At 44.6% G+C, this 25,794-nt stretch overlaps 1 protein-coding gene across 1 annotated transcript in view; it reads left to right on the top strand.

Moving 5' to 3' along the window:
- Positions 1 to 408: 408 nt before the first annotated feature.
- The window catches only part of smad9 (SMAD family member 9), a 48,498-nt gene continuing 23,112 nt past the window's right edge, over positions 409 to 25,794 (top strand). The window contains 7 exon segments of the mRNA XM_070891328.1: positions 409 to 736; positions 739 to 786; positions 789 to 831; positions 5,225 to 5,454; positions 7,346 to 7,444; positions 12,588 to 12,599; positions 16,163 to 16,367. Of these exon segments, the coding sequence (XP_070747429.1) occupies positions 409 to 736; positions 739 to 786; positions 789 to 831; positions 5,225 to 5,454; positions 7,346 to 7,444; positions 12,588 to 12,599; positions 16,163 to 16,367 (965 nt within the window).

The raw sequence follows: 25,794 nt of genomic DNA, 5'->3' as shown, positions 1-25,794 counted from the left end.
TTGGAAGTTAGATATGTAATATAATTGTAGCATAGTTCCACAACAAAAGGGATTGCTTTGCATTTCATAACAATTATTGCAGCATTAAAGTGTACACTAAATTAAAATGATATGCTTTCTAATGGGATCGTCTTTAGCTATCTGACCTTGAACTTGGTTATATTTTTATTCTAACAGTTTAAATGAATAGCAGCTGGCATCTGACTACAGAAGAAAGGCAGTTTCTCCGATTTTCCCGTGGCCATCTATTCATTCAGAACACTGAAGAGATTTGCAGTGGCCAACCTCCAAATATGACTAGAACTTTATCCTGGATAGTTATCAAACTGCACAGGCTTTGGAGACATTTGTAAAATATTTCCCAACTGTTTTATAAAAAAAAAAAGCACCTCTTCTGTACTTTCAATGATGGCTTACTTGTTTTCTTTCACAAGTCCTGCAGTGAAAAGACTTCTAGGGTGGAAACAAGGAGGCGAGGAGGAAGCATGGGCTGAAGAGGCTGCAGAATCGCGAGTGAGAAAACTGAAGAAAAAGAAAGGGGCAATGGAGGAACTGGAGAAAGCCCTCAGCTCACCAGGGCAACTCAGCAAATGTGTCACCATTACAAGATCTTTGGATGGGAGATTACAAGTGTCTCACCGCAAAGGTTTACCACATGTTACTTATTGCAGAGTATGGCAATGGCCAGATTTACAGTCCCACCACGAATTAAAACCTCTCGCGTGTTGTGAGTTCCCATTGGTTCAAAGCAGAAAGAAGTATGCATTGAGCCGTATCATTACAGAAGGTGGAAATGCCAGGTATGTCTTTCGTGGTCATTCCTTCAATCCGGTTCCCCTACTGCCCTGGAGATTTAAATCTGAGTACTATGAAACCTGTCTTAACGATTGCATGATAATATTGCAAGCCCATAACCTAATGTAAGAAAAACCATGTCCTTCTTAAAAACTTATTCATTGAGTACTGGTCTATCTTTTTATCAGGCCTGCCATCTTGGAGTTGCAGCTGAGTGTTTCCAAGCTGATCTAGGGTTCACGCAGAGGCTGGTGGGATTAGTTGTGCGATTGTTTGATTCCCTAAAACAAATGTATGCTTATTTTAAATACCTGCAGGTAGTAAGAGGCCGCAACAGAAAGCCTTATGATTAAAATTAAATATCACCAGCTAGGTATCCCAGTTAATAACATTTGCAATCAAAGATTAATGAATCTGTCTTGAACCTATGATGACTTGTCTCCAAAGACCATCTAGCCAATCCCAAGAGTGACCATACTAGACTAATTTTGGTGCAAGGAATGATAATTAAATTTTAAATCATGTTGCTGTTAAATGCAGTCGGCAATATATTCTATTAGTTGTGCCATGTTGTTATTATTTTGCACAACAACATTTATTGTATTTAATGAATAGTATCCGGACTTGTAATTTCATGTGTACTGGAGTTATTCTATTATGAAACAATAATTTTGATATCTGTATATGAGGAGAACCTTTCTGGAAAAATGTGCTGGGTAGGCTATTAACACAAATCTTAAAAGAAAGACTTGCATTTATATAGCGCCTTTCACGATCACCGGACATCTCAAAGTGCTTTACAGCCAATGAAGTACTTTTGGAGTGTACTCACTGTTGTAATGTGGGAAACGTGGTAGCCAATTTGCACACAGCAAGCTCCCACAAACAGCAATGTGATAATGACCGGATAATCTGTTTTGTTATGTTGATTGAGAGATAAATATTGGCCAGGACACTGGGGATAACTCTCATGCTCTTCTTCGAAGTAGTGCCATGGGTTATTTTACATCTACCTGAGAAAGTAGAAGAGACCTCAGTTTAACGCGTCATCTGAAAGATGGCACCTTCGACAGTGCAACACTCCCTCAGCACTGCACTGGAGTGTCAGCCTAAATTTATGAGCTTGAGTCCCTGGAGTGGGACCTGAACCCACAACCTTCTGACTCAGATCTTGTCTGTCTAATTTATTTTAAGCTTGGTAGTGTATTTAATAATTTCTTGCAACAGCAATAGACCATTTAATGTAATTCTTTTTAAATGTTTTTTTTAAAGGTACTTTTAAGCAGTAAGAACACAAGCAAAGGTTGCCAGGTTTAACATAAGATTCGAGGCACATTTGGCTGCAAAACGTTCGAATTGCTCTTGCTTATTTCGTGGTTCGTAGTAGTAATTAAATGAAACCTATTGCCTTTTAATTTTTGCATCCTTAATTTTCTTGTCTACAGAAATGGGACAAACCAAGTCTAACCAATGGCGGTGGACATTGTCCCAGCAATTTGCTACATGTTGTGGACAGTTTTGGTTCCAACTTCTTCAGAGTGGTCAAACTGTACATAGTGTGGGTGTTGAGATGGTTGACAGTAAGTGTGGGTGGGGATTGAATTCCATGAAAATCAGTTAAGTCTTGCAGTCATTTGATTTTTTTTTTGGGGGGGTGAAATTGCATGTGCTCAGCTTTTTAAAAAAAAAAGTTTCAATAAACTTGCAGTATTGGTTTCAAGCCTTCAATTAGCAGAGACGTTCTGAGACACAGCCACTTCGACCAATGTCAAGCAGACACAGAGAAAATATTTCCTGAGAACTACTTCCTTGCTTTCCATAGCCTCTTGAAAACAAGATTTTTCACGTACCATTTAAAATGCGGCTGATTACCAGGCCAAAATCTGGATCAGAGGACACCCATGACTTTTTTTCAATCATTTCCACCCCCACAAAAGGTAGGTTATTCTCATGGACTATTTTCAGCTGGGAGGGGCAAGATGTTCCAGGTAAATCATTCTGTGCTTAGCACTAACAATCCTCTGTAACTGACAATGTATGAGGAACTCCCCAGCTCATAATGCTATTGCTAAGTAATCAGGGGCCTATCGGCTTGGGATATTTTGAATATGGTTGCTTTGTGCTGCCATTCATCTTCTGATTGAAAGCACTGGCAGGTGAAATGTTCTCAGGGCTTCATCGATACTGCTTTGTAACCTACCAATGGAAGATGATCTGGAGCAGGTTGGGATGACTCGATATTCTTCCTCTCTCTCTGTACCAGCGGGGAGTAATTAGCGTACATACCCATGATAGCGCAACTGAGATTGGGAGCTCATCATTTGGAGATATGCAGGAATTATTGTTAAAGTTACGGTATTGCCGTTGAGGATTATTATAGCACTTCTGCATTAATGTTATATGTGGCAGAATTTCTGGGCAGACCTTACTTGTTTGCTGAGATTGCTAAGAAAGAATATTCTTAATTCAATTTTATGCTTTCGAAATGTTACAGAAATCTTTGCAGATGCAGTGTGGCTGATATGCTTACAGTTTGAAAAACTTCAAAGGACGTTCAGTCTTCAAATGATTAATTCTTTCTCTGATAAACAGATAGTCATTCTGTGCAGTTAGAATAATAAATAAGTTGTTCTTTTAAGAGATAATTTCAATCTCTCTTGTATTGGAATTTATATGCAGTACTTATGGTCAGAAATGGCATCATGTGTACTGAAGTAATGAAAGTGTGCAAAATTAAAACTGATAAGTATTGAGCATGTCACAGGAAAATGTAAATTTTGTAAATGGGCGCCTAATGCACAAGACTGCTGAGACAGAAGAACAGTTGTACTTAATACCCTCGGATGATTTTGATTCATTTTCTGTATTATCTTGTACAAGTTGTCAATCTTTTAACCTTATTTGTCTTTCTTTACTAAAGAAGCACTTTGTCAGAAGTCCTAATGTATGTAGAATCACCCAGAATTTATCTTTTAGGTTCATCTACAATTCACCACCGCACCCCTGAAATAGGAAAGCAGAAAGATCTGCTCGATACACTGGAAGTGTATCAGGTGAAGAATGACTGACCCCGGTGGTGATGTCTTCCACAGTTGGATACCCTGCTATCACAACCAGCTTGAAAATGAATAATTGCTCATTGCCTGTTGAACTGGCCCCAGTTCAGGGTACGAAAGGAGGGGAGGAAATTGGAGAGGTAAAAGAATGAGCAAGGCTGTACAAAAATTATCGAAAAAGAGTTACTCAGAAATCGACATGGGAGCAAGCAGGAAAACAAGCCTGTTAGAGCAATCACCCACAATTGGGGGGCAGCTTATAACAAACACAACTTGGCCGATGAAAATATGGCCATCCTATTTTCAGTGTCACTGCTTGAACTAAAAACTTACAGGTTGGATTGACCCAGGGAGGTTCCCCGAAACTGCCAGCAGGCTAAGAATTAAAAGAAGGAATTACTATTTAGCTCTTCTGCTTCGGGGAATTAGGCGTATTTGTGCCCAGTATTTGAAGGAGGGGCTGGGGACGCGGGGGAGGCAAAGAGAACAAATGCTACAATTAAAATTCTGATATAGTTTTTAAATCTGCCACAATTTTTAAATGTTACAAATTGCTGTATTTTGTTAAAGCATAGGTAGAGAATTAAAACTAAGAATTATTAGTAATCTGTTACTAGTTGTGATTAATTTTAAGCGATTTTGTTGTGATACAAAAAGTTATGTGGGCCGAACTTCATCACTCACCGCCTACTGCCACTGATTGCCACCCACTGCCGCCGACATTGCTCTCCTTGATCTGCCCAGTGCCACTTTCCATTTGGCCTGGAGTGGGCGGGAGGGGAGAGCCGCCAGGAACCGCCCGCTGACTTCAGCGGACGGCCGAGTGGCGCAACTGAGCTCCCGCCCGCCGAGCTCCCAGATTCCTGCGGGTGGGAATCGACGGGAGTCAACGACAGAACGGGGATGGACTGCTGGCTGGAGGCTGGTCTGTCCTCGATGGTAAGTAGGAAGCACCTGAACAAACGCTAAGTGAACATTTAAAAAAAAAAATTTCAACAGCGACTTACCTGTATGGGGTCGTCTGAAGGTCTTCGGATAGTTTTTTATTTTTTAGTATTGATTTTATTTTTCAGCTCTTCGACCCTTTATGGGCCCGACTCCATCCTTGGTAGCACTTGGGCAGCAAGCGTCTCTGCTGTCGAGAATGAGACCTCCCGCCCGCTGCCATCCAGGTTGGTGGCGTACGACATTGATTTGCCAGCTGCCGACCTTCGAGTGACCTCGGCCATGAATATCCCATCCGGTACCTTGGCAACCTTCGGGCGGCACTTGGGTGGGTGGAGGCCTTAATGAAAATCGACCCCATGGACTCTGCTCAACACCTGACCTTGTGTTCTCTTACAGTGCTGCTACCTGTGCTTGTGCCATGTCAGTGTGTTCAACCCACAACACAGCCTACTTGTCAAGTTTCGCAATGTGCCTCTGCCACATCAGAATGAACCTTTGATGCCACGCAATGCTACCTTCCCGAACTCTTTTCATCAACAAATAGACTCCCCTTACCCTCCGTCACCTAACAACACTTTCCCCCCGTCTCCAAGCAACATCAACTATCCAAGTTCTCTTGGCAGCTCTGGTTCAAGGAGCCCATACCAACTCACAGGTAACATTTCAATTAATATAAAAGGAAACACCCATTTGTATAGCGCCTTTCACGACCTCAGGATGTCTCAAAGCACTTTATTGCAAATGAACTACTTTTGAAGATAAGATGCCTCCGAGGATAATTAAGGAAAAAAGGGATGAAATTGCAGGAACTCCAGCATAAATCTTTCAGAATTCACTGAATACTGGAGAGGTGCCTGAGGACTAGACAAATGCCGATGTTATTTATTTTTTTTAAGTAGCAAAAGTGACTGAAGAAACTACAGACTAATGAGTTTGTAGGTGAATTGTGGGTAAAGTTATGGAAACCCTTATTAAAGATAAGATCATGGAGCATTCGGATAGAAATAAAATTAGAAAAGATAGCCAATGGGAGACATTTCCAAATTAATTTACTGACTTTCTTTGAAGGTGTGACAAAGGAGCTTGATGGGGGTAAGGCAGTGGATGTGTGGTGTACTTGGATTTCAGTAAGACCTTTGATACAATTCCTCTGGAAAGGCTGGTACTGAAAATAAATAAACTGGCAATCAGTGGAAATAATTTACAATGGATACATAATTGGTTGTCTAATAGAACCCAGAGGATAGTGGTACTATACAGGAATTGTCATCAGCCTGGGTGAATGTTACCAGCGCAGTCCCAAAGGGGTCGTTTAAAAACTTTATAAATGATCTATGAGTCACATGCATAGTGGCTAAATGTGCAGATATTACAAAACTAATGAAGGTGGTAGACTCCATAGCTGAACAGAATAATCTACAGGAGGAGTGAATATACTTGGGAATTGGGCAGACAGGTGCCGGATGAATTTCAATGTTGAGAAATGCAAAGTACTTCACATGGGGACAAAAAAATCCAAGAAGGCACTAGTACTTAAATGGAAAGAAAATAATGTGCATGAAAAATGAAAGAGATTAGGGGTCCTGACAAAAAAATTGAAGCTATCGTAACACTGCTCGGTGGCAATGAGTGTAGCAAACCATAGGTTGGAATGTATTAGAAGTTCAATATTGAGCCGAAATAGTGAAGTAATCCTGTCACCTTATAAATCATTGGTGCGGCCGCACTAAAGTACTGTGTACAGTTCTGGCCGCCACAGTACGAAATGGATATTGCAACTATTGAAAGGAGACAGATGAGAGTAACCACAATGATTGAAGGGGGTGGATTATGAGGAGCGATTATATAAATAGGGTTTGTTCTCACTGGAAAAGAGAAGGTTGAGGGATGACATAAGTGCTGTTTTTAGGATTCTAAAGGGACTAGATAATGTAGACCATGACCAGCTATTTCACCTGGTTCAGAACAGGAGAACCAGAGGACACAGCCTGTGCTTGAATGGGGTAAATTAAAAATAATCTGCGGAAACAATATTTCAGTGAGCAAATGGTCTATCTATGCTCCCTTGGGAGATGATGGAAGTAGTTATTTCATTCAAATTAGACATATTTCTTTAATAAAATAACATTTTGGCATACAGAATGAGTAATGTGAACCGTGACCTGTGGTAAGTTTCTGTTTGTGAGGAACGGGTGACTTTGGACCTATGGTTCCCAAAGCTCTCCACCACTGGGAATGTTCCTCACATCATGTCTGGATCTGTTGTAGACTAATTGACTTTTATGGTTAGCTCAGAACCTTATTATCATTGTATCATCTACCAGAATGGTGGAAGGTACACTAGATGGACCTTGGTCCTTTCTCGTCCAGCATTTCCTATGTTCCTATGTTTGCTCTAACTATGTTTGACTGTTATATTTATAGAACGGGTATATTTTTTAAAGGATCAATTTAGAATAATTGTGTGTGTGTGTGCTTTACCTGATTGAACAAGTAACATTAGTGGCAACTTCTCCACAGCTGATATCAGCCGTGTCTGTTTGCAGCCAAGACACCACCCCCTCCGTACGAACCCACAAAGAAACAGGTGATCCGGGATATCTCAAGCGACTCCTCATTAGTGCCAGATTGGGCTGATAGTAAAGGTGAGCTGACACAGCAGTTTTGTGGCACGTTGATTATTAAAGTTACAGCAGCAGTAAATCTGTCTACAGATGCACAGATTGGTATTGGTCAGCCAATAATTCTGCAGTTGGAGCCACATTGTCTGAATGTCAAACATGACCGATTTGGGATATGCATTTACTTTAATTATATAGGTAGTTGCAAAATTCAGACAGGACAATTGTGCCATATACACTAAATAATTTTACAGTAAGTTTAGACAACAATTTCCTTCCTTTTGGAATACAGTATGTTATCATGCCTGTTATTTTCTTCACTGGTTTGCTTTAGTTTATTTTTTAATGGTGGTGTCCTGAATTTTTCCAGTATTTCTTGGTTATATTCAACTTTTAAGTGCTTTCATGCTATTTCTTAGTTCTTGTGATGCCTTATTTATGCCTTTCTCTTTGTTGGAGAAATAAATATTTATTAATTAGTTATCAACATTAGCAATGCATAATAGCCAAGAATCTCATATGGTTGATACATTTTTTTATAGCCAAGTTGGCCCTGGAATATCGTGGGCTGCCCCGACCTGTGTGAGAACACCACCGCAGGTTGGGACTATAAATAGAGCTAGAGCGCCGGGCCCTGGAGCATCGTGGGCGAAGGTGCGGCGAATGAGGTTACGGGGCCCAGAAGAGCCGAGGGCCCAGGGGCAGCACATGCCTGCCCACACTGCGTTATGTGTGTGCAGAGCAGGTCTCCAGTCATACTGGTTAACCCTTGCCACTGGATAAAGGCCTAGCTCTGTCAAGCCCGTGTGATGTCTGATGTGCAACGGTCACCACACGTTACAAAATCCACACGCAGGCATCTTCCACCCCGTCAACTGGAGTTCAGGACTGGAACATCGGGTCCTTCATTGAAACATCTGTGAACTCTTGTGGAAGCAAGTCATCCTTGTTCGAGGGACCGCCTATGATGATGATGATATTTGGCACAAATGCTGTGATATTAAAGGTTAATAACTGAGGGGAACGGCCTGGACTGATTTGCACTGTGGTTAACAGTTTCTTCCTCATGTTGTGGAACAAAATTGCTATGAACTATTTATAGTACATCATAAACCTATGCTGTAGAAACATAGAAAATAGGTGCAGGAGTAGGCCATTCGGCCCTTCGAGCCTGCACCACCATTCAATAAGATCATGGCTGATCATTCACCTCTGTTGTGTATCTGCAAAGCATGCACTCCCATGTTCCGCCACCAGGGAGTGCATCTCCTGAAGTCCCAAGGGATCCCTGCATCCCTTGGGAGCACTGTATATAAGCCGGCCCCTAAGGCCTGTTCCTCACTCTGGAGTGTCTTAATAAAGACTGAGGTCACTGTTACTTTAACCTCCCTGTGTGCAGTCTAATCTGTGTTAGGAACACAATAACTGGCGACGAGTATACGAATCCAACGCAAAGATGCAGCAAACTATGGGCATCCTGGAGAAGTTCTCGGAGGGTGAGGACTGGGAAGCCTATGTCGAATGGCTAGACCAGTACTTTGTAGACAACGAGCTGGACGGAGAAGGAAGTGCTGCAAAAAGGAGAGCGGTCCTCCTCACAGTCTGTGGGGCACCGACCTACAGCCTCATGAACAATCTTCTGGCTCTGGTGAAATTCACAGATAAGTCGTGTGAGGAGCTGTGTACACTGCTTCAGGAACATCTTAACCCGAGGGAGAGCGTGCTGATGGCGAGGTATCGGTTCTACACGTGCCAGCAATCTGAAGGTCAGGAAGTGGCGAGCTACGTCGCCGAGCTAAGGCGACTTGCAGGACAATGTGAGTTTGATGGCTACCTGGAGCAAATGCTCAGAGACGTTTTTGTACTGGGCATTGGCCACGAGACCATCCTACGAAAACTTTTCACTGTAGAGACACCGACCCATTCGGATAGCACAGGTGTTTATGTACACCAGTGATAACACCAAAAAAATCTCTCAGCACAAAAGTGCCAGCAACGTTCATAAATTAACTGGAACTGTGTTTGCGAGCAGAAATGTACAGGGCAGAGCCCACGAGTGTGCAACTGCCAGCAGGCCTCAGGTGACCCAGAGTCACTCAGAGATGACTCAGAGTCCGCAACAAAGGATGAATGCAAGGCAATTCACACCTTGTTGGCAGTGTGGAGACTTCCATTCAGCCTATTCGTGCTGCTTCAACGGGTATGTTTGCAAGAGCTGTGGAACAATGGGGCACCTCCAACGTGCTTGCAGATGAGCTGCAAGCTCTGCAAAACCTGCTAACCACCACATGGCAGAGGAAGATGGATCAAAGCAATTTCGAACCTCAGAGAGATGAGGCAGATGCTGAAGTACATGGGATGCACACATTTTCAATGAAATGCCCACCTATAGTGCTAACTGTAAAATTGAATGGCTTACCCGTAGCCATGGAACTGGACATTGGCGTTAGCCAATCCATCATGAGTAAAAAGATATATGAGAGACTGTGGTGCAACAAGGCACTCAGACTAGCCCTGAGCCCTATCCACGCGAAACTGAGAACGTACATCAAAGAGCTTATCACTGTCCTGGGCAGCGCCATGGTCAAGGTCATCTACGAGGGCACGGTGCATGAACTGCCACTCTGGATTGTCCCGGGCGATGGCCCCACACTGCTTGGAGGGAGCTGGCTGGGCAAAATCCGCTGGAACTGGGATGACATCCGAACACTATCACATGAGGCCTCATGTACCCAGGTTCTCAACAAATTTCCTTCCCTTTTGGAGCCAGGTATTGGAAACTTTTCCGGGGCGAAGGTGTGGATTCACTTGGTCCCAGAGGCACGACCCATTCACCACAAGGCACGAGCAGTACCTCACATGATGAGGGAGAGAGTGGAAATCGAGCTGGACAGGCTACAACATGAGGGCATCATCTCCCCAGTGGAATTCAACGAGTGGGCCAGCCCGATTGTTCCAGTACTCAAAAGTGATGGCACGGTCAGGATTTGCGGCGATTTTAAGTAACGATTAATCGTTTCTCGCTGCAGGACCAATACCTGCAACCTAAGGCAGACGACCTATTTGCGATGCTGGCTGGAGGCAAGACATTCACCAAGCTCGACCTACTTCAGGAACTGGAGGAGTCTTCGAAGGGCCTCACTTGCATTAACACGCACAAGGGACTGTTCATCGACAACAAATGCCCGTTTGGAATTCGGTCGGCTGCAGCAATCTTCCAGAGAAACATGGAGAGCCTACTTAAGTTGGTACCACACATGGTGGTTTTTCAGGACAACATATTGGTCACGGGTTGGGACACCGTCGAGCACCTACAAAACCTGGAGGAGGTCCTCCAGCGACTGTATCGCGTAGGGCTGCGGCTGAAGAGGTCGAAATATGTCTTCATAGCAACAGAAGTGGAGTTTTTGGGGAAAAAGATCGCGGCAGATAGCATTCAGCTCACAGACGCCAAGACAGAGGCTATCAGGAATACGCCCAGGCCACACAACGTCATGGAGCTGCGTTCGTTCCTGGGACTCCTCAACTATTTTGGTAACTTCCTACCGGGGTTAAGCATCCTCTTAGAGCGTCTACATGTGTTATTGTGTAAAGGTAAGAACTGGGTATGGGAAAAAAAACAAGTAATTGCTTTTAAGAAAGCCAGAAACATTTTATGCTTCAACAAGCTGCTTGTATTGTATAACCCGTGTAAAAGACTTGTGCTAGCATGTAATGCGTCGTCGTACGGAGTCGGGTGTGTATTACAACAAGCTAACGTTGCGGGGAAGTTGCAACCTGTCGCCTATGCCTCTCGGAGCTTATCTAAGGCCGATAGAGCCTACAGCATGATTGAGAAAGAGGCATTAGCGTGTGTGTTTGTGATAAAGAAAATGCATCAGCACCTGTTTGGCCTCAAATTTGAGCTGGAAACCGATCACAAGCCCCTCACATCCCTGTTCGCTGAAAACAAAGGGATAAATACTAATGCCTCAGCCCGCATACAAAGGTGGGTACTCGCGCTATCAACGTATAACTATACCATTCGCCACAGGCCAGGCACTGAGAACTGTGCGGATGCTCTCAGTCGGCTACCATTGCCCACCACTGGGGTGGAAATGGCACAGCCTGCAAACTTGTTGATGGTGGCGCAGCCCGCAGACTTGTTGATGGTCATGGAAGCGTTTGAAAATGATAAATCACCTGTCACGGCCCGCCAGATTAGGACTTGGACCAGCCAAGATCCTCTGCTGTCCCTAGTAAAAAACTGTGTACTGCATGGGAGCTGGGCCAGCATCCCCGTTGAAATGCAAGAGCCAATCAAGCCGTTCCAGCAGCGAAAGGACGAGCTGTCCATTCAGGCAGACTGCCTGTTGTGGGGTAACCGCGTAGTGCTACCAAAGAAGGGCAGGGAGACGTTCATCTCGGATCTCCACAGCACACACCCGGATATAGTAATGATGAAAGCAATAGCCAGATCCCACGTGTGGTGGCCCGGTATCAACTCTGACTTAGAGTCCTGTGTACGGCAATGCAGCGTGTGTGCTCAGTTGAGCAACGTGCCCAGAGAGGCACCACTAAGTTTGAGGTCCTGGCCTTCCAGACCATGGTCAAGGATCCATGTTGGTTATGCGGGCCTGTTTCTCGGTAAAATGTTCCTGGTGGTGGTGGATGCTTTTTCAAAATGGATTGAATGTGAAATAATGTTGGGAAGCACCGCCACCGCCACCATTGAAAGCCCGAGGGCCATGTTTGCCACCCACGGCCTGCCTGACATACTGGTCAGTGACAACGGGCCATGTATCACCAGTGCCGAATTTAAAGAATTCATGACCCACAATGGGATCAAACATGTCACCTTGGCCCCGTTTAAACCAACCTCCAATGGGCAGGCAGAGCGGGCAGTACAAACCATCAAACAGAGCCTTAAACGAGTCACAGAAGGCTCACTCCAAACCCGCCTGTCCCAAGTACTGCTCAGCTACCGCATGAGACCCCACTCGCTCACAGGGGTACCCCCGGCTGAGCTACTCATGAAAAGGACACTTAAAACCAGACTCTCACTGGTTCACCCCAACCTGCATGATCAGGTAGAGAGCAGGCGGCAGCAACAAAATGTAAACGATGGTCGCGCCACTGTGTCACGGGAAATTGATCTGAATGACTCTGTGTATGTGCTAAACTATAGACATGGTCCCAAGTGGATTGCGGGCACGGCGATAGCTAAAGAAGGGAGTAGGATGTTTGTAGTCAAAGTAGACAATGGCCAAATTTGCAAAAAGCACCTGGATCAAATGAGGCTGCGGTTCACAGACTGCCCTGAACAACCCACAGCAGACACCACCTTTATCGAGCCCACAACACACACCCAAAGGATCAACGACACCACCCCGGACCAGGAAATCAAATCTATTACACCCAACAGCTCAGCAAGGCCAGGCTCACCCAGCAGCCCTGCAGGGCCAACAACACGCCAGCCCAGTGAAGGCACAGCCAACACACCAGAACAGACATTTGTACCGAGGCGGTCCACCAGGGAAAGAAAGGCTCCTGACCGCTTCACCTTGTAAATAGTTTTCACTTTGACTTTGAGGAGGAGTGATGTGTATCTGTAAAGCATGCACTCCCATGATCCGCCACCAGGGAGTGCATTCCCTGAAGTCCCAAGGGATCCCAGTATCCCTCGCGAGCACTGTATATAAGCCGGCCCGTAAGGCCTGTTCCTCACTCTGGAGTGTCTTAATAAAGACTGAGGTCACTGTTACTTTAACCTCCCTGTATGCAGTCCCATCTGTGTTAGGAACACAATAACCTCAGTACTCCTTTCCTGCTTTCTCTCCATACCCCTTGATCCCTTTAGCCGTAAGGGCCATATCTAACTCCCTCTTGAATATATCTAACGAACTGGCATCAATAACTCTCTGCAGTAGAGAATTCCACAGATTAACAACTCTGAGTGAAGAAGATTCTCCTCATCTCGGTCCTAAATGGCTTACCACTTATCCTTTGACTGTGACCCCTGGTTCTGGACTTCCCAACATCGGGAACATTCTTCCTGCATCTGAGGAGAGACTGAATCAACTGGGCCTTTATGCATTGGAGTTTAGAAGGACGAGAGGGGATCTCATAGAAACATACAAGATTCTGATGGGACGGGACAGGTTAGATGCGGATAGATTGTTCCTGATGTTGGGGAAGTCCAGGACCAGGGGACACAGTCTTAGGATAAGGGGTAGGCCATTTAGGACTGAGATGAGGAGAAACTTCTTCACTCGGAGAGTTGTTAACCTGTGGAATTCCCTACCGCAGAGAGTTGTTAATGCCAGTTCATTGGATATATTCAAGAGGGAGTTAGATGTGGCCCTTACAGCTAAAGGGATCAAGGTGTATGGAGATAAAGCAGGAAAGGGGTACTGAGGGAATGATCAGCCATGATCTTATCGAATGGTGGTGCAGGCTCGAAGGGCCGAATAGCCTACTCCTGCACCTATTTTCTATGTTTCTATGTAACCTGTCCAGTCCTGTCAGAATTTTACATGTTTCTATGAGATTCCCTCCCATCTTTCTACACTCCAGTGAATACAGGCCCAGTTGATCCAGTCTCTCCACATATGTCAAGCCTGCCATCCCGGGAACCAGTCTGGTGAACCTTCGCTGCACTCCCTCAATAGCAAAAACATCCTTCCTCAGATTAGGAGACCAAAACTGAACACAGTATTCCAGGTGAGGCCTCACCAAGGCCCTGTACAAATGCAGTAAGACCTCCCTGCACCTATACTCAAATTGCCTAGCTATGAAGGCCAACATGCCATTTGCCTTCTTTACTGCCTGCTGTACCTGCATGCCAACTTTCAATGACTGATGTACCATGACACCCAGATCTCATTGCACCTCCCCTTTTCCTAATCTGCCGCCATTCAGATAATATTCTGCCTTGATGTTTTTGCCACCAAAGTGGATAACCTCACATTTATCCGCATTATACTGCAGCTGCCATGCATTTGCCCATTCACCTAACCTGTCCAAGTCACCCGGCAGCCTCTTAGCATCCTCCTCACAGCTCACACCACCATCCAGCTTAGTGTCATCTGCAAACTTGGAGATATAACACTCAATTCCTTTTCTAAATCATTGATGCAATTGTAAATAGCTGGGGTTCCAGCACTGAGCCCTGCAGCACCCCACTAGTCACTGCCTGCCATTCTGAAAAGGACCCGTTTATCCCGACTCTCTGCTTCCTGTCTGCCAACCAGTTCTCTAGCCACATCAATACATTGCCCCCAATACCATGTGCTTTAATTTTTCACACCAATCTCTTGTGTGGGACCTTGTCAAAAGCCTTTTGAAAGTCCAAATACACCACATCAACTTGTCCATTCTACTAGTTACATCCTCAAAAAATTCTAGGTTTGTCAAGCATGATTTCCCTTTCTTAAATCCATGCTGACTTGGACCGACCGATTCTGTCACTGCTTTCCAAATGCACTGCTATTTCATCTTTAATAATTAATTCCAACATTTTCCCCACTACTGATATCAGGCTAACCGGTCTATAATTGCCTGTTTTCTCTCTCCCTCCTTTTTTAAAAAGTGGGGTTACATTAGCTGCCCTCCAGTCCATAGGAACTGATCCAGAGTCGATAGACTGTTGGAAAATGATCACCAATGCATCCACTATTTCTAGGGCCACTTCCTTAAGTACTCTGGGATGCAGACTAGCAGGCCCTGTGGATTTATCGGCCTTCAATCCCATCAATTTCCCTAACACAATTTCCTGACTAATAAAGATTTCCTTCAGTTCCTCCTTCTCGCTAGACCCTCGGTCCTCTAGTATTTCCGAAAGATTATTTGTGTCTTCCTTCCTTAACCAAAGTATTAGTTCAATTGGTCTGCCATTTCTTTGTTCCCCATTATAAATTCGCCTGATTCTGACTGCAAGGCACCTACGTTTGTCTTCATTAATCTTTTTCTCTTCACCTATCTATAGAAACTTTTGCAGTCAATTTTTATGTTCCCAGGAAGCTTCCTCTCAAACTCTATTTTCCCCCTCCTAATTAAACCCTTAGCTTAAATATAGAGCTGTGCAGACCAAGAAGGACACAGTTTTGACAATTGATCTGTGCTGCCATCACTACTCTTAGCCAGGTTAGCAGTTAAGCAATACAATTGATGTCAGCCTCCCAGGCTTATAGGAAAAGGGAAAGGTCAACTCGGGTTTCAGCTCCTCATCACTATTCAGCGAATCTTACTGAAAAGTGCACTTGTGGACATCAGTTGGATTGTGATGCCTTTTGTGCCTCCCCAGCCATTGTCTAGGGTTACACACGAAGAGTGGCCACTTGAACAAGGCTGTTTCCATGGTGTAGCCATATTAATCAGTGTCTTGAGGAAAGGAGGGGGAAAATTGGAGGGTACGTCTGACTGGTGTGACAGTGTAAATTGAACATGCAACAGATGATGACTATGCCACCCGATAACTTCTTCCAGATTATTGTTCACAGGTGGGCACAACAGCATCAAATAAATGGGTTAGAGACAACAGCAGAATCCTGTCAAATTATTTAAATAGAAGTGCAAACCTGATGCAACAAAATTGCAAGTTCGAATGTCTCTCGCTATAATAGTTTATACTTACAGTCATAGATGTGAAACGTTTATTTTTGTTTGAACATGATTTTTGTTGCTGCAATATTCGACAGTATGGATGAGATTTTACTCGCGATGTGTCAAACCTTGTCAATTGATTTCCTTGCAGATTTACAGTCTGCTATGAAGAGCCAGATCACTGATGCTCTATCGCCTATTATGAACTAAACAATAGAGTTGGAAAAGCTTTTCACGCATCATCAACAAGTTTGCTCGTTGATTGATTTACAAATCTCTCCAATAGGAACAGGTTCTGCCTTGGGCTCCTTTCTAATGTAAATCGAAATTCTACGATTGGAAACTGGACGGCACATTGGAAAAGGTCAGGGGCTAGATTTTACACTTTTGTGCCCAAAAATGGACGGTATTTATGGCGTGGGAGGTAAAAATGGGTTTTCAGATTGCTGGCTCGTCGCCCATTGTCAAGGCCCCTCGTCTCCAGTTTAAAAATTGGGCGTTGCCACGAGTGATATGAAATGGGCGTTAGCGTTAAATCTCTCTGACCTTCTGCCGTAAAGTGTCGCCGTCCTTAGCAATGGCATGGCAACGCTCGTTTCCCGCGATTCAGGAGGTCAGGGGTCATCATTACATGCGCAGAAGAGGAGACAGAGAGAGAGGGAGCAGAGAGGGGCTGAAAGCATATGTGGGTGTGGTGTGTGCTTGTTTGGCTGCTGTGGGAGGTACGAGGGCGATTCACCAGCAGCAAAAAGCCTTCTAGGCACCCAGAACATAGTTGGCACCGAGTTTTTGTCCAACAAATAAGATATAACATGGAAGGGATGGAGGAGGCTCTGGAGCTGTTAGCCAGGAACACTGGTGGCAGAGGGCTCCCAGTGGTCCCGGAGCGCGGCACTGCACCCCAAGGTACCCCCATTGCCAACGACACGAGAGCCAGGAGGAAGATCTTGCTTCTGGCTTGGAGCAGGTTCCCACCTCGGGACCGTCCTGTCCCGTATCCGTCATAGCAGTGGTTCGGCCGTCATACCCCCCACCCAATGAAGCAGCGCCTGAGGAACTCCTTGGCCAGGAGGCTTGGAGTCAGGAGGGGAAGGGAAAGGGCTAGAGGTTGGGGAAGGGTTGGTTTTTACAGATATACTTATGATTTCAGACAAATGTTCAGTTTAAATGTTTTTTATTTAATATAACCTTGTTGCGCATTGGCTCAGATAGCTGCACCGTTACACACTGGTGATTCCTTAACATCAAAGGGTATAATTACACTTAACTTCAATCAACTTAAACTTTAACTGTCACCAAGGTGATGACCACCATTGATATATGACCTGCACACCCAGCAGTGTGTCAGCCATGTAAATACAAACAACGTTCTTTCAGGCAAATCGCTCATTTATGAGCTCCTGACATAAGAATCTTGCAGCTATGATGCCACCACGGGCCCTTTCATGCAGTCTACAGGGGGATGGGGGCATGGCTTGATTGTGTGGCCTGAGGTCAGCATCCACCTCCTCATCCTCCTCTTCCTCTCTCTCCTGAGGTGGACCATCACACACTTCTGCCAATTATTGTCCCCTCCTGATAACCAGCATGGAGCACACACCATGAATTGAACTACCCTCTCAGGGTGGTATTGGAGCTCGCCTCCTAAGTGGTCCAGGCATCTAAAGCGCTGCTTCAGCACTCCAATGGTTTTCTCCACGATATTGCGAGTTGCTCTGTGGCTTTCGTTGTGTCGCCTCTCGGCTTCGGTGTGGGTGTCAGGAAGGGTATCATCAGCCAGGTGGCGAGGCCATATCCCTTGTCATCAAGCATCCAGCATTGACCTTGTGGTTGATTGTTAAACAAGTCAGATACAGTGCTCTCACACAGGATGTGAGCATCATGGATGCTGCCCGGAAATTGAGCATTCACTGCCAGTATAATTTGCTGGTGGTCGACAACCAGTTGGACATTCAGGGAGTGGAATCTCTTGTGGTTACCTCAGCATCCTGATGTGCATACAGTCTATTGCACCCTGTACCTTGGGAAGTTTGTAATTCTGGAGAATCCTAGAGCCCTCTCACTCTGTGCATCCCTGGTCATAGGGAAGCTGATCAAGTCCCTCCTGCGTACAGTGCTTCAGATAACCTGACTAATACAGTAATGTATGGCATGCTGAGAAAGTCCGCAAATCTCGCCAGTTGTGGCCTGAAAAGAATCCGAGGTGTAGAACGACAGTGCCGTGGTGACTTTGACCTCGACTGATAGTGCAGTACTGATAGTGCTGGCAGGCAGCAGATCTCCCCTTATGAGCTGGCATATCTCAGTGATAACCTCTTTGTGGAAGCGCAGTCTCCGAAGGCAAGTGGTGTCGGGCAAATTGAGGTAATACTGCTTCTCCCTGTACTTGCGGGGGGTGTAATGTCTGATCCTCCTCATCAGTCTGTCATGTCTTACATTGGCCACATGATGCTGTCGAGCGTACCTTCTGCCATCTCGAGTCTACAGCATGTAAGTGGTCATCAAGAGAGGGTGAGAAAGGACAGGTCCAATTCCAATAGCTGTTTTCCATAGATTTGTCACAAAGAACGAATGTCCCCACGAAACAAAAAAACATAGAAAATAAGTGCAGGAGCAGGCCATTCGGCCTTTCGAGCCTGCACCACCATTCAATATGATCATGGCTGATCATGCATCTTCAAGGGGAATCAAGGGGTATGGTGAGAAAGCAGGAATGGGGTACTGAAGTTGCATGTTCAGCCATGAACTCATTGAATGGCGGTGCAGGCTAGAAGGGCCGAATGGCCTACTCCTGCACCTATTTTCTATGTTTCTATGTTTCAGTACCCCACTCCTGCTTTCTCTCCATACTCCCTGATCCCTTTAGCTGTAAGGGCCACATCTAACCCCCTTCTGAATATATCCAACGAACAGGACTCAACAACTTTATGTCGCAGAGAATTCAATAGGTTCACAATTCTCTGGGTGAAAATGTTTCTCCTCATCTCGGTCCTAGATGGCTTACCCCTTATCCTTAGACGGTGACCCTAGGTTCTGGACTTCCCCAACATCGGGAACATTCTTCCTGCATCTAACCTGTCCATCCCGTCAGAATTTTATATGCTTCTATGAGATCCCCTCTCATTCATCTAAATTCCAGTGAATATAAGCTTAGTCGATCCAGTCTTTCTTCATAGGTCAGTCCTGCAATCCTGGGAATCAGTCTGGTGAACCTTCGCTGCACTCCCTCAATAGCAAGAATGTCCTTCCTCAGATTAGGAGATCAAAACTGCACATAATACTGAAGGTGTGGTCTCATCAAGGCCCTATATAATTGCAGCAAGACCTCCCTGCTCCTCTACTCAAATCCCCTTGCTATGAAGGCCAACATGCCATTTGCTTTCTTAACTGCCTGCTGTATCTGCATGCCTATTTTCAATGGCTGATGTACCATGACACCCTGGTCTCGTTGCACCGCCCCTTTTACTAATCTGTCACCATTCAGATAATAATCTGCCTGCTTGTTTTTGCCACCAAAGTGGATAACCTCACACTTATCCACATTATACTGCATCTGCCATGCATTTGCCCACTCACCTAACCTGTCCACGTCAACCTGCAGCCTCTTAGCATTCTCCTCACAGCTCACACTGCCACCCAGCTGCGTGTCATCTGCAAACTTGGAGATATTACATTCAATTTCTTCGTCTAAATCATTAATATATTGTAAATAGCTGGGGTCCCAGCACTGAACCTTGCGGTACCCCACTAGTCACTGCCTGCCATTCGGAAAAGGACCCGTTTATTCCCACTCTTTGTTTCCTGTCTGCCAACCAGTTCTCTATCCACGTCAATATATTGCCCCCAATCCCATGTGCCTTAATTTTGCACACTAATCTCTTGTGTGGGACCTTGTCAAAAGCCTTTTGAAAGTCCAAATACACCACATCCACCAGTTTTCCCTTATCCACTCTACTAGTTACATCCTCAAAAAATTCCAGAAGATTTGTCAAGCATTATTTCCCTTTCATAAATCCATGCTGACTTGGACCGATCCTGTCACTGCTTTCCAAATGCATCTTTAATAATTGAGTCGAGCATTTTCCCCACTGCCGATGTCAGGCTAACCGGTCTATAATCACCTGTTTTTTCTTTCCCTCCTTTTTTAAAAAGTGGGGTTACATTATCTACCCTCCAATCCATAGGAAATGATCCAGAGTTTATGAAATGTTGGAAAATGACCACCAATGCATCTACTATTTCTAGGCCATTTCTTTAAGTACTCTGGGATGCAGACGATCAGGCCCTGGGGATTTATCAGCCTTCAATCCCATCAATTTCCCTAACACCATTTCCTGACTAATAAGGAGTTCCCTCAGTTTCTCCTTCTCGCTAGTTCCTCGGTCCCCTAGTATTTTCGGGAGGTTATTTGTGTCTTCCTTAGTGAAGACAGAACCAAAGTATTTGTTCAATTGGTCTGCCATTTCCTTGTTTCCCATTATGAATTCACCTGATTCTGACCGTAAGGGACCTACATTAGTCTTCACTAATCTTTTTCTCTTCACATATCTATAGAAGCTTTTGCAGTCAGTTTTTATGTTCACTGCAAGCTTACACTCATACTCTATTTTCCCCTCCTAATTAAAACCTTAGTCCTCCTCTGCTGAATTCTAAATTTCTCCCAATCTTCTGATTTGTTGCTTTTTCTGGCCAATTTATATGCCTCTTCCTTGGATTTAACACTAGCCCTAATTTCCCTTGTTAGCCACGGTTGAGCCACCTTCCCCGTTTTATTTTTACACCAGACAGGGATGTACAATTGTTGTAGTTAATCCATGTGATCTTTAAATGTCTGTCATTGCCTATCCACCGTCAACCCTTTAAGTATCATTTGCCAGTCTATCCTAGTTAATTCATGTCTCATACCATCGAAGTTACCTTTCTTTAAATTCAGGACCCTAGTCTCTGAATTAACTGTGTCACTCTCCATCTTAATGAAGAATTCTACCATATTATGGTCACACTTCCCCATGGGGCCTTGCACGACAAGATTGCTAATCAATCCTCTTTCATTACACATCACCCAGTCTAGGATGGCCAGCTCTCTAGTTGGTTCCTCGACATATTGGTCTAGAAAACCATCCCTTATACACTCCAGGAAATCCTCATCCACAGTATTGCTATCAGTTTGGTTAGCCCAATCTATATATAGATTAAAGTCGGCCATGTTAACTGCTGTACCTTTATTGCACGCATCCCTAATTTCTTGTTTGATGCCATCCCCAACCTCACTACTACTGTACACAACTCCCACTAGCGTTTTCTGTCCTTTGGTGTTTCGCAGCTCTACCCATACAGATTCCACATCATCCAAGCTAATGTCCTTCCTTACTATCGCGTTAATCTCCTCTTTAACCAGTAACGCTATCCCACCTCCTTTTCCTTTCTGTCTATCCTTCATGAATATTGAATACCCCTGGATGTTGAGTTCCCAGTCTTGGTCACCCTGGAGCCATGTCTCCATAATCCCAATTACATCATATCCGTTAACAGCTATCTGCGCAGCTAATTATGAATGCTCCTCGCATTGAGACTCAGAGCCTTCAGGCTTGTTTTTTAACCTATTAAATTCCAGTTGTCCATAGTATGATAAAGATGTTTGTTCAGATGTTCACATCACCTCCAAAGACCTCCAGAGTACATCCGAACTCCCCCGAGGTTGAAGCAGAGCAGCCTTTTAAATGATGTGACATGTGATTTAGAACATGGCGTCCATACCACTGTGAGTAGTTCCAGTTAGTTCCACTTTTTCCGACGGTTTTTTGGGCGAGGGATATTGTGGGCGAGGTGTGTGCGAGGTGGTGAAAGTGACGCTGGGCGATCTCCTTGGTGTTAGTTTCGGCAAATGTGATCTTCATGACAAAGTAAAGTGGGCAGTCGGTATTATTGAATTTCGGCGTTAATTATACGTGGAAAGTAAGGCTGGGCGATATTATGGGTGTTGGTTTCGCCCATTCTGATGATTCCGCCCCAAAAAGGTGGGTGGCCGGTATTATTTTTTCCCGGCAATACGTATATGGGGAAAGTAACGCTCAACAATAAGTATCCAAAAAATGGGCGTCAGTTTCCACTTTGTGGCTAAATGGGCGATATCTGTGCATTATACCTCATTTCAGCGGTAAAATGGATGTTAAGTGGGTGTTATGCATGCAAAAAAGTGTACAATCTAGCCCCAGATCTATAAATAAATGCACTTTTTCTTTAAAAGCTTATTTGTTATTTATTCTCAGAATTTTCTTAGTCTTTTCATGTTTTTCCCTTGAAATGTCTAAGAAAATACTTGACATCTTCCCACAACAACATGCTGAGATCAAGAACTCAGTGCAGTGGGGAGTTGGGTCAGACAAGGTGGGCAAGGGGATGAGAAATACAGAGAAGCTGAGAAAGATAACATTAAGGGGGCTGCAGCCAAACTTAATATTAACAGAATGTGATAATGTGTGCCTTGGATAATATACAAGAATGCAATATATTAAACAGAGCCGTTATAAGTGGTTTTTCAGGCTGTACCAAAACCCTTCACATACAATTAATTACTCTAAAATGCAGTCACTGTTGCCATGGAAGTGAACACAGCACTCATTTTGCACACAACCACACCTCACAAACCATAATCTGTTTGATAGTGGTGATTGAGGGAGGACGCTGGAGAATTTTCTGTTCTTCTTCAAGTAAAGCCATGGGATCTTTAATATCCACCTGAACAGTTTAACCTCTCGTATGCATCCTTTATTGGGACTGTTGAGCAGGATGGCAGCAGATTAGGAAAAGGGGAGGTGCAATGAGACCTGTGTGTCATGGTACATCAGTCATTGAAAGTTGGCATGCAGGTACAGCAGGCGGAGAAGAAGGCAAATGGTATGTTGGCCTTCATAGCTAGGGGATTTGAATATAGGAGCAGGGAGGTCTTACTGCAGTTGTATAGGGCCTTGGTGAGGCCTCACCTGGAATATTGTGTTCAGTTTTGGTCTCCTAATCTGAGGAAGGACGTTCTTGCTATTGAGGGACTGCAGCGAAGGTTCACCAGACTGATTCCCGGGATGGCAGGACTGACATATGAGGAGAGACTGGATCAACTGGTGAGAGGATGGGAGGGGATCTCATAGAAACATATAAAAGGATGAGAGGGGATCTCATAGAAACATATACAATTCTGACAGGACTGGACAGGTTAGATGCAGGAAGAATGTTCCCGATGTTGGGGAAGTCTAGAACCAGGGGACACAGTCTAAGGATAAGGGGTAAGCCATTTAAGACCGAGATGAGGAGAAACTTCTTCACTCAGAGAGTTGTTAACCTGTGGAATTCTGTACCGCAGAGAGTTGTTGATGTCAGTTCATTGGATATATTCAAGAGGGAGTTAGATATGGCCCTTATGGCTAAAGGGATCAAGGGGTATGGAGAGAAAGCGGGAAAGGGGTACTGAGGTGAATGATCAGCCATGATCTTATTGAATGACGGTGCAGGCTCGAAGGGCCGAATGGCCAACTTCTGCACCTATTTTCTATGTTTCTATGTAACTGCAATAATGCAGTATAAAAAATGAAGTTTTAATTAAAGAGATTGGATACTTACAATGAAATATTGGGCTAAACTTTCCACTATGATCGTTATCACCCAAAAATGGACGATATTTCTGGCCTTAGTGCTTTTTTTATTTTTCAGCATCGCTGGAATATCGCCCATTTTAAAAACCGCTAGTTTTGCCTTTTTCATTTGGGCGATAGCCTTAGTGATGTGAAACGGGCCTTAGCGATGTATTCAGTCGTGCAAGGCTGGTGTCCATAGCAACGACCATTCTGCGCATGCGCGTTTTTGTTTCAGGCAAATAACTTTTCCCGCAATTCGGGAGGTCAGGGGTCATCTGCGCATGCTCAGAAGGTAAAGGGAGGGAGACAGAGAGGAAGCTTTTCAACGAGGATGGATTTTGAAGCTGAACGTAACATGATGATGTCCCAGGAGGATTCAGGAGGAGTCTGCAGGAGGTTGCAGGGAGAAGGAGGGTGAAAGCTTTCTCAGATGAGGCTAATGAGGCCTTAGTCAACAAGGTAGACTCGGTGGGGCCAATTAACCTCCACCCTGGATTTATCAAAAAATATGGTCAGATATCGTTGCTCTTGTTTCATCGGTGGCCCATGATATGCGTAAGGCAGACCAGTGCTGCAAGCGCTGGAACAGTCTTGTCGCATCGGCAAGAATAAGTATTAAATTATTAAATTTAAAATTGTAATGATGCACTGGCTCATTAATTAGAATGAAAATCTGCTGGATTGTAATTAAGTTGTGTAATCTTGGGTAGCTTCCCTGTTAAGATTTGGACTGGGGTCGGAACCTGTGCCCTTTAACTCTAATGTTGCTGAGATGCCTTAAATTTAATCGACAGTATTAATTATTATGTAAACGCTTTGATCGAAAATTGGGGCCAAAGGAATGACCGGAAACAGATAGACCGCAAACACTCGGCATTTCTACCACTTTAGTTTAGAAGGAGAATTATTAAATTATATCATTGCTTGTGTGCTGTGAGCAACTCTTTAACTTGGGCACCGCCCCCTTTTTGGTTAGGTTGGTGGATGGGGGCACGACTGAGCACCGAGGGGTCCGGTCAGCTTTACCCAGACTGTGTGAGTCTCTCCAGTTGCTGTTAGTCACACAGTGACCCAGCCTGGACTGGGGGAGAGCTGCTCTGGCTCACTGTCTGCCCTGGGACATTTTGGGACATTAGCTCCGGCCACACAGAGGTCTCCGAGCACAACCCAGGGACACGGTGCCCCTCCCATTATGGTCCTGTCATTGCCGAGCTCACCAGTGCTGCTGATTTCCCCCCTCCCCCCCCCCCCCCCCGGGGACCTCCATCGATTCCAATAAACCGCCTCCCTCCCCTCAGGCGCCGAATGGCACGGCCCGTAGATGGGGCCTTTCCTGGAGATTGTGCGCGAGATATTTGTTGTCAAGCATTAGTTCATAAACACGATCTTATTAAATATTTTCTCTGAACATAGATGTTGCAATCATGCATCCATTGGATACAAACCGTATTAGCATATAACGTTAACATTAACGATGAATAGCATGTGGGGTGACTAATTGTGGATTACAATATCTGTTATGTTTCCGTAATAGTACCTAGGAAATTAGCTTATGCCATGCTTTTGTCAAGTTTGCAGAGGAGGATATCTAAGAATCAGGCGGAGCGGAGGCAGACTGCAGGAGTGCATCAGCTCAGAGTGAGGAAACAAGAGTTTGAATGATGGCGAACGCGAGTGGGAGCAGACAGAGACCTGAGAGTGGGGATAAAAGCCACAGCATACGGCCAGTGTGATCTCCTGGACTAGTTTCGATCGCCTGGTTGGGTCAGAGAGGAATTTTCCCAGATTTTTTCCCCAATTGGCCTGGGTTTTTATTTGTTGTTTTGCCTCTCCCAGGAGATCGCACGGCTCCGGGTAAGGAGAACTCTGCTGTGTGACATCACAGGTAAGGGAGATAATGATCGGTAGTGATTGTGGGTTAAGTTTTTCTTTTACCTTAACATATAGCAAATAACTAAATACTAAAAACTAACCTTTATTTGTTTAACTAATTTAATGAACTATATTGGGTAAATACTTAATTAATGCTGAACTAATTAATTAAATAAAATAATGGGAAAACAGATGATGTGTTGCTGCTGCAATATGTTGGAGCTTCTGGATGTTTTGGTCCAGGGCAACAACTACTGCGGTAAGTGTCTGCGGCTCGACGAACTTCGGCTC

The sequence above is a fragment of the Pristiophorus japonicus genome, chromosome 10 (genome assembly GCF_044704955.1).
Source record: "Pristiophorus japonicus isolate sPriJap1 chromosome 10, sPriJap1.hap1, whole genome shotgun sequence".
In the NCBI taxonomy this organism is placed as follows: domain Eukaryota; kingdom Metazoa; phylum Chordata; class Chondrichthyes; family Pristiophoridae; genus Pristiophorus; species Pristiophorus japonicus.
This window is presented reverse-complemented; position numbering and strand designations above follow the sequence as displayed.